At 43.4% G+C, this 13,581-nt stretch overlaps 1 protein-coding gene across 1 annotated transcript in view; it reads left to right on the plus strand.

The window, feature by feature from the left end:
- The window catches only part of UBR4 (ubiquitin protein ligase E3 component n-recognin 4), a 3,959,899-nt gene that overhangs the window by 3,046,116 nt on the left and 900,202 nt on the right, over nucleotides 1-13,581 (plus strand). Inside the window, 1 exon segment of the mRNA XM_044087073.1 lies at nucleotides 6,134-6,373. Within this exon segment, the coding sequence (XP_043943008.1) occupies nucleotides 6,134-6,373 (240 nt within the window).

Below are 13,581 nucleotides of genomic sequence, written 5' to 3' on the forward strand. Positions count from 1 at the left end.
ACCTTACATGCCATGAGGGAACAATTTCAGTGGCAGGGCCAAGATTTTTCAGACTCCAGGAAAAGGCTTAGAACCTTTTTGCATTTACCTCAACATAGGCCTTTAGCTATACCTCCAGTTCTCTGTTGTAGATGATGCATTTAATGATGCTTGCACTGCTCCTGATTCTTTACCTCCGGCCCCTGCTAAGCCCGATAGGTTCTACAGGGTCCCGGACACACATCACCATTTATACAAGGCTCCTTTAGCAGATCCCGAGACTATCTCCCAGGGTCCTAAGGCTGTAGCATCTACCTCTGCTAAAAAAACCCTCCCCTCTGTAAGGGAATCCAGGTCCTTAGAGAGATGGGGTAAAAAAGTTTACACTTCTGCTACTCTGTCAGCTAGAGCCTTGAACTATCAATTTCATATGATACAATATCAAGAATTTATGCTAGACCAGTTAACTAAAAAGCTGTCCTCTGATGAACCTTTTGATAAGAAGTATGTTCAGGAAATGGTATATAACATTCAGCAAGTTAGTAACCATTCTTTAAAATGCGGCTATGATGCACTGGAGGCTTCCTTTAGATCAGCCATGACTGGCACAGTTATCAGAAGGCATGCATGGCTGAAAGAGCAGGCCTTACCGGACCATGTCAAAGAAAAGCTATTAGATGCTCCCATGGACAAGGCTAATTTATTTGGTCCACCTGCACAACAGGTACTGAAGAAGATGGAGGAGAAAGCAAAATCTGTACAAACAGTGAAAGATTTCTTACAGGTCCAACCTCCAAGGTTTAGCAGGAACTGGCCCTCCAAAAATTGGTCCTTTCCAGACTCCTCTAAAGCACAGAGAGGCAGGGATAGGCGATCAAGAGGCAGAAACCAATCCAGAGGTGCCTACAGGGGACGCCAGTGGCAGGGTAACAACCAGCGAGGCACAGGCGCAGCCACCACCACTGCATCAGGACAATCACAGTGACTTGGCTCTGGCACCGCCTACCAGGGAACAAATAGAAGCACCCTTAGGCGGAAAGCTAGCTTTATTTTCAAAGAACTGGCATTACATCACAAGGGACTAGTGGATTTTGCAAACTATAAACCAAGGTTACAGGTTTCATTTCCATACTCTACCAGGAAAGAGAGGAATGCCAAACCTACCACCAACTCAAAAGGTAGAAGCTCTAAAACAAATATCTCAATTATTAAGGATGAGAGCTGTGGAAAAGGTACCATCTATGGAACAAGGAAAGGGATTTTACTCCAGACTTTTCCTGGTACCAAGAAAAGAGAGCAAATGGAGGCCTATTCTCGACCTGTCCGCTTTAAACACATTTCTCATTGTTCCAAAATTCAAAATGCTGACTCTACAGCAGCTTCTTCCCATGCTGGGCAAGGAGTCTTGGCTGGTAACTCTAGATCTCAAGGAGGCATACCTGCACGTCCCCATACGACCAAATTGCAGAAGATACCTCAGATTTCTTGCAGGATCAGAGCATTATCAATTCTCAGCATTGCCCTTTGGCTTATCTACTGCGCCCAGAGTGTTCACGAAATGCCTGGCATCAGTAATTGCTCATTGCAGGCTTCAGGGAATCCAAATTTACCCCTACCTGGACGACTGCCTGATACAAGCGGACAACATGAACAAACTAACAGAAGACTTACAAAGAGTCATTTACCTGCTACAAGCCCTGGGATATACAGTCAATATAAAAAAGTCAAGGCTGATACCATCCCAAAGAATAACCTTTTTGGGTGCAGAGCTGGACACATCAAAGCAAATGGCATTTCTAACCGTAGAAAAGCAAAAGCAATTACCTCTCTACTTCTTGGCATTAACAAAGCAGAACCATCTGACAGCAAGAAAAGTACTGCAAGCCCTGGGCTTCATGGCATCCTGCATAATACTGGTTCCTCATGCCAGACTGCATATGAGAAAGCTACAGTGGTACCTAAAAAATTTATGGTCTCAACACAAGCACAGCCTCGAAACCAAGATTCCTATAATCCCCTGCCTGAAGCAAGAGTTCCTATGGTGGGCTCAGGTCTGCCAATCAAACACAGGATTGCCCTTCTACAGCATTCAACCAAGCCAAACCATCATGACGGACGCCTCAGACCTCGGTTGGGGGGCCCACATGCTGGACAAGTGCATACAAGGCTTATGGACTCAAGACCAGCTGCACCTGCACATAAATCTAAAGGAAATGCTGGCAGTAAAACTGGCAATCCAGTCATTCAGACCATTTCTCCGAGAAGGTCATCTGATGATAAGGACAGACAACACCACAGTGATGTGGTACATCAACAAACAGGGAGGCACACACTCATACCCTCTATGCCGGATGGCACTGGACCTATGGAATGTGGCTCTGAGCTACAACATTCAGTTACGAGCTATTTTCGTACCAGGAAAAGAAAACATTCTAGCAGATATATTAAGCAGAACTACCACGGATGCCCACGAATGGATGCTGCATCCGGACATCTTCAAGGCCATCACAAGAAGATGGGGACTCCCAGAAATAGACTTATTTGCATCCCCACACAATCACCAGCTAAAGAAATTCTGCACGAGGATGTACCACCCACTTGCATGGAAGGTGGACTCCCTATCTTTCAGTTGGGAAAACCTGTCAGCATATGCATTCCCACCACTTCCTTTGATGCACAAGGTGCTATTGAAGATCAAAGAGGACCGGCCAAAGATCATTCTGATAGCTCCAGACTGGCCAAGGCAACATTGGTACCCATTACTAAGGAGCCTGTCTCGGGAACTAATATGGACACTACCCCTGGTACCATTACTGTTAACACAGAACAACTACAACATCCTGCATCCAAACCTGAAAACTCTGCAGCTGACTGCCTGGAACATCACATAAGATCAATTAACCCAAATTTATCCCAAAGGGTTAAAGACATTATGCTTGAGGCTCAGACCCTCAACAAGAAAAAATTATGCAGCAAAATGGAAAAGATTTCTCATTTGGAGTACTGCAAGGAGAAGATGTGTCACTGGTAAACATAGCCAGCATCTTGGAATACTTGGCAGAGCTCTTCCACACAGGCCTGTCCTATTCTTCCATCAAGATACATGCATCAGCTATCTCAGCAGAATACAGCTTGGATCCTCCAGTATTCTCACACCCTCTGCTCAGGCAGTTTCTAAGAGGAATTAAAAATGTAAAACCTCCAAGGAAACCACCATTGCCAACATGGGACTTGAACTTTGTGCTAGAGAAATTGACACTTCCCCCTTTCGAACCAGCAGCAACAGCAGAATTACAATTCTTGTCATGGAAGACTGCTTTCCTGCTGGCAATCACTTCAGCAAGAAGGGCATCTGAACTACAGGCATTAATGGCAGTACAACCCTTCCTGATCTTCCATCAAGATAGTGTCTCCATGAGAACTAATCCTACATTCATGCCTAAGGTGGTATCCAGAGTATCTTTAAATCAGGCTATCCACCTACCTACCTTCTTCCCCAACCCACAGAACAGGGGAGAAAGACTGCTACATTCCTTGGATGTGCATAGACAGTTACGCTACTACCTGGACAGAACCAAGAGCAATAGGAAAACTGACCAGCTTCTGGTAGCATATGCAATAGGAAGGGAAGGAAAAGCAATTTCAAAACAAACAATCTCCAAGTGGATAGGAAATTGCATTAGATTTTGTTACTCCTACCATGGAAAGAAAACTCCAGAGAACATCAGGCCTCACTCTACAAGGGCTATAGCCACTACCACAGCTTTCTTACGAGGAGTGGCTACCAAGGACATTATAGAGGCTGCTACTTGGACCTCCGTGCATACATTTGCCAAGCATTATAATTTACCTTTATACTCTAGATCCCGAGCAGGTTTTGCCACTGCTGTGTTGCAAGGGATCCTAACTACACCATAATCTCTTTTTTCCTCCTCCCCTAGTTTAGCTATGGTATTCTACCCATTTGTAAGGACTGCAGATGCATCCTTGAAGGACATAGTACAGTTTTGTACCTACCATAAATGTAGATGTCCGATAGGAATGCATCTGCAGTCAGGATTACCCACCTTCCCCTCTGTGGTACTCCTAGGGTATTTGGCCATCTTATAGCTAGCTGGGGGGGGATCTATTATGGTGTATTTGTTTGTATATATGTACATACATGCTTATTTTTTGTGGTTGCTCTCTACTATTTGGAATCATTGGCATTTATCCAAATTTAGCCTTCCAAGAGGGCACCTGGCATCTGGGGCAAGAAACACTGAGGAAAATGGCGTCGGCTGATGCCTTTATACCCGAATAACTGCAGCTATGACGTCGGGTGAAGTGCGACACCAGCCGAAGCCAGACCCAGACTTTGGAATCTGGCCGACCGAAGGGCTGCCTGATGACAGGACAACCCATTTGTAAGGACTGCAGATGCATTCCTATCGGACATCTACATTTATGGTAGGTACAAAACTGTACTTTTTACTTTTGGAATTGGTTAAGTGCTGAAAGTACATTCTTCTGTGTTGTTAAGGAGGTAAGTTTCTTTTTATTTTTTATAACAGCCTACCTGGTTATCGATTACTGTTGCCAGGCGTCCCCTGGAATAGGGGCATCTTTTTCATCTTAACCTTAGAACATCCTACTGGTCCCTTGGTTCTTCCTTCTTCCAGTTACACACAGGAGAAAATTACTAAACCAGTTTTGCAACCGTAGCAGGCAAAGTGGCTTATCCACAGATGCCTGAGACTGCTGTGCCATTACTGGCTCCTCAGACCATTCATCTGTTTCCCTGGCTCCCTGTGGTGTATTATGTACAGATTCCATGGGTTGGGAGATTAGAGACATCCTCTGCAGCTGTTGGAGTGACCTTACTGGGCAAAGGGGAGGCATTCTTGTTAGTCAAGGGTGAAGGGGCAGGGAATGCCTTTGCTTAGCCAGAATGGCATGACTGTCCCTGGGGTGTTTTTTCTTGGCAAAAGTGAGCATCCTACTAGCCATCTGAGATACTTCATCTCCATCACCTTTAGCTTTCTGAACTGCTTTGCTTCTGCTACCCAGGTCCCTGTGTCATAAAAAATTGCACCACTGTTTTTACACTTTTCAGGTTCTTTGGTAATCTTCTGTCATGTACTACCTCTGCTACATTGTGCCAGTTGGCTGCAGCCCCTCTAGCTTGGACTTCCTCGTTCATATTTTCCTTCTTCTCAACCACCCCTCTCGGATACTTGAAGATGTTAACTTGTTCCACTATTTTACCTTTTGTCTCAGTTTTCACCGGCTCCTGATTTCTACATTTACTGCCACGGTCACTGTCTTGTCTGTATTGTTTCCTCTCATGTGCCTTCATGTTTGCATTCCAGTCCCTTACCATTTCCTGATGTTCTTGTTGAGAGTCTTCTTGTAATGCCACATGATTTGCATGTAGCAGACTTTTGATCTGTCCCCTCCAACCTGTTTGCTGATGTAATTTATCACTAGTATGAGCAGGAGTAGGTTCAAGCCTGCATCCTAATGCACATACAGTTCCACTGGTAATCCTGAGTGTCAGAACACTGTTCAGACGTCATTGGATCCCTGTACATAACCTGCACTGGTTCCACCAATGTTTCTGTGTGTCTGAACTATTGCAGTACTGCCCAAATCAGTTTGTCATTCTTGGTTATTTTCTAGACAGTTTGAGGTGAGAATATCCAGTGCTGCATTGTAATTTATTCATATCTGTCTAACAAGCAATAATATTTTTCTGTTATTTTGCTTCTCTTGATTAGTATTTAAAAATGATGGTATGTCCTCATCACATTACTGCATCCTGTTAAGAAAGTCAGCATACCTAGCTGTTGGAAGTAATAACTAAAGTTGTGTACTCTTCCCTGAGACAGATTTACTGTGCTTTCTGTTCATATTGTGTTTTTGTTATCTGTAAACTGGTCCCCATTTTTGATACTGATGAAGTAATTTCCAGGAGACCCCCTTTTCCCTCTCACTGTATAAGTATTTACAAAATTTTAAATATACACACACACACACACACACACACACACACGCACACACACACACAATGTATGTGAGTAGCATGCATGAATTTGTTGGTTGCCAAGTGTTTTGTGAACAAATTAATGGTTATTTGACTTGGATTCCTTATAGTGCAATATTTTTTTTCCAGGCCAGCTCGTTGGCACAAAGCTAAAAAAGTACAGCTGACTCCAGGGCAGACAGAGGTGAAGATAGACCTACCACTCCCAATAGTGGCCTCAAACCTTATGATTGAGTTTGCAGATTTCTATGAGAATTACCAGGCCTCTTCAGAGACTTTACAGTGCCCTCGTTGCAGTGCCTCTGTTCCAGCCAATCCTGGCGTATGTGGAAACTGTGGAGAGAATGTTTATCAGTGCCATAAGTGCAGGTGAGTCAGTCAGTAACAAGTGCAATTTTATGGTGTGATTTGAGTTTTGAAATTTGTATGAACAAGTCTGGCTCATGTTTCTGTGCATAGAAATTAAAGAATTTATTTTCATGTATGTAATTCGAAGTGTCTTAAGAGGAGTGACTTAATTTTGCATGCGTGGGTGGGGGGGGGGGACTACAAACAAGACAAACTGTGCATTCAGCACATTAAAATGTAAAACAATAAGTCCAGGATGAAATAAGAAAATACATTAAGTAGTAGTGTGCAAGAACAAATCTCAGACTTAAGCATCTTCTTAAACAATGTAAACGAGGAATGAACAATCCCACAGTATTTGCAAAAAGAGCATAACTGTGCTAAGTGTTTGACAGAGCGTAGACACTGATGTTTCTTTAGCTGTGGAAAATTGTTTTGAAAAAGTTGTGTATATGCAGGGGATAAGAGAAAGATAAAGGAGGTGTCACTTATTTATCAGCGTAGAGCTCTGATTCAAATGGACCTGTTGTGGTCTTAGCCCGGACAGATCTAAATTACAGTAGACAAGTAAGTTAACAAAAAGTAGTAATATGAATGCAAACAAAATGTGTGAAGATAGCAAAGAATAAGTAGTAGTAATTAAGTATGTAGTACATGGGACAATAGGACGGGATGGTTGGAGTAGGGAGGGAATGAGGAGAGTGAAATAGTGAAGGTATAGAGCACAAAGTGTAAAAAATTACAAAGTTAAGATAAGGGAACACGCACATTATCTGTGTACATTTTGTACAATATGAAAAAGATGTCTCGTGTTAGTGTAGGGATGTAATTTGAGGAAGACAAAGGTGCTTGACTTGGTGTCTTTTGCATATGAAAGTGGAGTAAAATGTAAAGGGTTAGTGGAACAGAGAAAAGAGGCCGAGGTTTTTGCAGTCGGTAGTTGGGGTTGGCATGAGTGAAAATGCATGCAGTTCATTTGTTTGTAGTGTGGGAGGCTTTCTAGCATAGTATTAGGAGTTTGGTTTAAAAGAAAAAAAAAAAAAAAAAAAGAGGATTACATTAAATCTACTGTTATGACAGCTGGATCTCACAGATCCAAACCCTGGTGTACAAAGAGCCCATTGTATGTTTCCATAAAGAGTGTGTGACACCGAGAACTTAAGCCTTCAGTAATGCCTATGGTTGAAATACAAGTTTCATTGATGTAGGCCTTATAACTGTCTTTTTTTTTTCTGAACCTTGAAAAATATTTATCTTGGATGTGCACAGGCAGTTAAGATTTTACTTGGATGGAATCAGGGGAAGCAAAGCACTTCAGTGTTTCCTTTCCTTGACTGCAAGGAAAGAAGTCTTTCAATTTTTCAAGCCGTTTCTAAATGGCAGGCAGACTATTAGTTCTTGATGTTCTTCATATTGATCACTGCTGCAGTAGCCTTAGTTAAGTGGGTTATATCCTGCTAAGGGTGTAAAAGCCATCCAGCTTGCAAAGCTTCAGGGCACGTTCCATGGGCCCAAATTGTCAAGCAGCTCGAGTTGAACTGATTAAAAGACTAGTTTGGGTGCAAAGCCCTCTGATACTTTCCTGCTGCCAAAGTGTATGCACCTCTGAGGCTTCAGAGAATCTATGGTCGGCTTGTGCTTTCCTTATCTAGGCAGATAAGTTCCCTTTGGGGTGGAGGGTCTTCCATTTTCTTACTTTTTGCTTATGTTTTATTACTTTCCTCTTCAGGAAAGTTATTTAAAAGCTAGGAATGTTGTGTTTTATCAAATTGTCTAGGGACTGTAATTTATTTTTAAATGGAGCACTCATTTCTGTTAGTTTAAAAGTAGTGTTAATTAACTGATAAAATATTTTCTATGGAGATTTTTTTTTTTCCAACTGTGAGGCTGTCTAATGTTTGAAAATGCTTTTTTTCTGTCAAAAAAAGTATCTTTTGTGGGCTGATAGTCTTACTGGCATAAGTTGCTTGTGTTCCCCAGGATAGAGAGCACCATTTTGGCTTGTCCATGGAACAGATTCAGTTGCACGGTCTGTCCTCCTTCCTGCCACAAAAATAAAAAGTTAAGCAAACAGCTTTTGCTACCACAGCAGGCTAGCAGTTTGCCTCAGCCCCAGGTAGGTAACTCTGCTGTGGCTGTTTGTTGTACCTCAGACTACTAATCTTTTACCCCAGATCCTGCTGGTGTAGCACCTACAGCCACTATTGACTGGGGGTTAGCCTTATTCTCTGAAGCTGTTTGGGTCCCTTCAGTGGGCAAGGGAGAGCCACTCATTTGTTGGTCCTGGGAGAGAGGGTACAGGGAAGGTTCATAGGATGATGCTAGGCTATTGGCCCGGAGGCCCTTGTAAGCCTAGACAAGAATTTTGCTCATGTTCCCACAATGTCAGCACCTGTTTCCCCTATCCAGCAGGGACACTGGTGGGATCCCAAGGGTGTATTTTCTCTTTCCCATCCAGTCATCCAGGTTCCTCTTAAAGAGTGCTAGAGAGGTACTCCGCTTAACATGGAGATGGAGTCTATTCTGTAGATGGGGGAGTCTCTGGGACACGCATCTCTACCGCCAACAAGTTCTATTAATATCCCAGACCAGGTTTAAGCCTTGCGTGCGGGTTGCCTGAGTCTATTTTGACTTGCGGATGTGCAGCAACTCCCATCAAGGCTGGGTCTGAGATGGCCTTGTATGCCAGACACAGGTCACCTCTGAGCAGTCTGTATAAGGCTACTGAGTAGTGGAACAGGGCTTTTAGGACATGTGTTTGAGACCCTGGATTTTCCTGATCATGAACCTCTGTGGTCTCTCCAGCTGCTGCATGTGTTTGGCAAGGTGCATGTTGAAGGGGGCATTGTGCTTAGTAATGGGTCTGATAAGGGAGGAGTACAGGAATGTTATGACCTCCTTGTTCCTGGATGAAATACCCATGTTGTGTCAGAATTCTGTGCCGATCCCCATGGAAGCAGCAGCTGCTGTTAGTAACACTTTTGGCCCAGTTTTTCCTGTTAAAAAGAAACAGAAAGCCAAGCATGTATCTATTCCTCCTCAAATTTTTTTGGATAGTAATTCACTGTGACTGACTCAGGGGTTGAGTGAGCTGTTGATCCTCTTTGTACAGTAGTTTCCGGTAAAAGAAAGAAGGAATGCCTCATTTTCTGAAGAGATTTAGGATTCTGAATCTGAACAGGAAGGATTTTGTCCTCCGATTTCTGATTCAGAATGAGAGGAAAACTTGCTTTCTGATTTTCCCTGTGGGGAGTTCTCTTTCTTTGAGACTATTGCTAGAATGTACCAATGTGTTCATTGGGAGGTTTCTGTGTTCCTCAGAAAATGCTGAGTTGTTACATAAGTGTCTTCCAGAATCTACATGCGTCGTACTGCCTGCAATTTTCCTGATAGCCAGCTGTCCCTAACAAGGCAGATAGGATATAAAAAGTTCCTCAGTAGTTTAAATTTTTATATACTGTTCCCAAACCTGACCCAGCAGCTTTAGCCTTAGTTGACTCCTATGTTGCTAAGCATTTAATTCCAGTTCTACTCTTTCTAATTACTGATGGGTATGGGGAAAAATATATTTGTACAGCTTTGAATTTCAGATTTTAAAATTGTCAGGCTCATATGTTAAAGTTCATTCTGACACATTGTGAAAGTAATAGGAATGTTTTATCTACAGTTTCTACTTCTGAATCAAAATATGTTTTAAATAACGTAGTAGACACCTGGGTAATAGAATAAACTCATTGTTTGTAGTTTGTATGATTCTGTTGATATTCTTCTAGGATTATGGCTATTTGTATTGCTTTAAGGAGGTTTGCTTGGCTACATTCTCGAAACCCCCTAATTGTAACAAAAATGAGATTTTAAATTCTTCCTTGTATAGAGGCTTGCTGTTTGGCCCCTCTGCTGCAATAGTGATCCAAAAGTGTAATGAAAGGGGCAAGTTGATACAAGGAATCTCTGATTTTCAGCCCACCTTTTTCAAATTACCTAAGAGATTTTCTTTCTCCTCATCCATTTTTCAACAACAAAAAACCCCCCAAAATAAACAGTCTCAACGGAGTTGAGGTAAACATACGTTTATGAAGTGGCAAGGAAGTCATCTGCAAACTTGGCCAGCCAGAGCCATTAGATATTGGCTTTTTATTTCAGAAAGTAGATGCCAGTCAGGAGAGGTCCCAGCAAAGGACTCTGGGGGACTCCACTGGTGGCTGGTCTCTCTGCGGCTGTAACTTCCCGGTTTTCATTTCTGTGTGCCATTTGGGGTTATATACGCGGGGTTATAATTTAGCTGTGAGAATTTATCTATGTTGCCTTAGAAGACAAAGAACATAAATTGTCTTGTTCATAGGTTCATACTAGGCTATCTGCCCTAGGGCATTTGTAAGCCTAGCCAGAGTGTGTGTGGCTTTTGCCACCTTTGAATGAGAATACTATGCCCATTTAGGGTTTAGTTTACTGTGCCTCTGTCTAGTAGTGACACAGAGATGACCCCCGGGGTAAACCTACGATCTCCCATCCACTCGTCAAGATTTCTCTTGAAGAGAGTCAGTGAGGGGCTCTACCTAACATGGACTGGGATTCTGTTCCAGAGTGTAGGGAGCCTCTGGGTTATGAATCTGTCCCTCAGCACATCCTATTTATTTCTGTGTTGAGGTTAGAATCTCTCGCCTCGTGGCTCTGGTGGATTTGGATTTTCTGAGGTGGAGCATGTCCATTAATTCGGATTGGACATGGCCTTGTCGTCAGGCATAGATAAGCCTCTGAGTAGGCGGTATGAGAATGAATAGAGCTGGAGTTTCTTCATCCGGGCAGTATATGACATATGTTTGAGACCCTTGATCCTCTTGGTGAGGTACTTTTGGGGTCTTTCTAACTGCTGCAGGTGTCTGGTAAGGTGCATCCCAGATGGGGCATTGTACTCAATTATGGGCCTGATAAGGGAAGAGTATAGGGGCACAATGACCTCTCTTGATCTAGATGTGAATCCTTTCATGATAAGGTGGGTAATATAGAAGGTCTTCCTAACCACCTTGGCAGTGTGAGTGTCAAATGAGAGGTTACTGTCAACTTGGGTCCCTAGGTCCCTGATTACTTCTTCCGTACTTAATGGATTACCACCTATGTGGTAATTTGTGGGGTACTTTGCTTTTCCCAAAGGGTGTGACTATACATTTTTTGGTGTTCAGTTTAAGGCCATGGCTCTGGCACCAGTTATCTGTTTCTATGAGACCTTTCTGAAGGATGCTTGTGTCGCTGGAGTATCAATTATGGCACCCAGTTTGCAGTCATCTGCGAACTTTGTCAGCCACAATCCTCCTATGTTTGCTTGCACCTCGGAAAAATAAATGCCGAACAAGAGGGGTCCCAGGACCGAGCCCTGTGGGACGCCGCTTGTGACTGGCTTAGAGTCTGACATGGCTCCAGCAATTCTGACCTTGTGGGTTCTGTCCTTGAGCCAGTTTGCAACCCATCTTATGATATATGGGTTTACATTTAAGCTGGTGATTTTATCTGTGATGCCCAAGTGGGGTATTGTGTCGAAGGCTTTTGCAAGATCAAGGTAGGCTGTGTGAACTGCCTTACCCTCATCAATGGCCTTAGTGACTGTTTCAAAAAAGTCGACCAGGTTCAAAAGGCAGGATCTGCCCTTGATAAAACCAAATTGGGTAGGATCCAGTGTCTGTAGGTCCCCAATGTCTTTATTTATGAGTTCCATAATGATCCTCTCCATAGCTTTGCAGACCAGGCTCGTCAAGCTGATGGGGCGGTAATTTCCAGGGTCCGTAGAAACACCTCCTTTGTGGAGTGGGACCACTGTTGCTTTGGGTATGTATCCTGTAGTAAGGCTAAGATTAAACACAACAAAAAACCCCCCAAAATAAACAGTCTCAATGGAGTTGAGGTAAACATACGTTTATGAAGTGGCAAGGAAGTCATCTGCAAACTTGGCCAGCCAGAGCCGTTAGATATTGGCTTTTTATTTCAGAAAGTAGATGCCAGTCAGGAGAGGTCCCAGCAAAGGACTCTGGGGGACTCCACTGGTGGCTGGTCTCTCTGCGGCTGTAACTTCCCCGGTTTTCATTTCCTGTGTGCCATTTGGGGTTATATAGGGGGTTATAATTTAGCTGTGAGAATTTATCTATGTTGCCTTAGAAGACAAAGAACATAAATTGTCTTGTTCATAGGTTCATACTAGGCTATCTGCCCTAGGGCATTTGTAAGCCTAGCCAGAGTGTGTGTGGCTTTTGCCACCCCTTGGAATGAGAATACTATGCCCATTTAGGGTTTAGTTTACTGTGCCTCTGTCTAGTAGTGACACAGAGATGACCCCCGGGGTAAACCTACGATCTCCCATCCACTCGTCAAGATTTCTCTTGAAGAGAGTCAGTGAGGGGCTCTACCTAACATGGACTGGGATTCTGTTCCAGAGTGTAGGGAGCCTCTGGGTTATGAATCTGTCCCTCCAGCACATCCTATTTATTTCTGTGTTGAGGTTAGAATCTCTCGCTCTCGTGGCTCTGGTGGATTTGGATTTTCTGAGGTGGAGCATGTCCATTAATTCCGGATTGGACATGGCCTTGTACGTCAGGCATAGATCGCCTCTGAGTAGGCGGTATGAGAATGAATAGAGCTGGAGTTTCTTCATCCGGGCAGTATATGACATATGTTTGAGACCCTTGATCCTCTTGGTGAGGTACTTTTGGGGTCTTTCTAACTGCTGCAGGTGTCTGGTAAGGTGCATCCCAAATGGGGCATTGTACTCAATTATGGGCCTGATAAGGGAAGAGTATAGGGGCACAATGACCTCTCTTGATCTAGATGTGAATCCTTTCATGATAAGGTGGGTAATATAGAAGGTCTTCCTAACCACCTTGGCAGTGTGAGTGTCAAATGAGAGGTTACTGTCAACTTGGGTCCCTAGGTCCCTGATTACTTCTTCCGTACTTAATGGATTACCACCTATGTGGTAATTTGTGGGTACTTTGCTTTTCCCAAAGGGTGTGACTATACATTTTTTGGTGTTCAGTTTAAGGCCATGGCTCTGGCACCAGTTATCTGTTTCTATGAGACCTTTCTGAAGGATGCTTGTGTCCGCTGGAGTATCAATTATGGCACCCAGTTTGCAGTCATCTGCGAACTTTGTCAGCCACAATCCTCCTATGTTTGCTTGCACCTCGGAAAAATAAATGCCGAACAAGAGGGGTCCCAGGACCGAGCCCTGTGGGACGCCGCTT

The sequence above is a fragment of the Protopterus annectens genome, chromosome 1.part1 (genome assembly GCF_019279795.1).
Source record: "Protopterus annectens isolate FY-2018-M chromosome 1.part1, PAN1.0, whole genome shotgun sequence".
Taxonomy (NCBI): Eukaryota; Metazoa; Chordata; order Ceratodontiformes; family Protopteridae; genus Protopterus; species Protopterus annectens.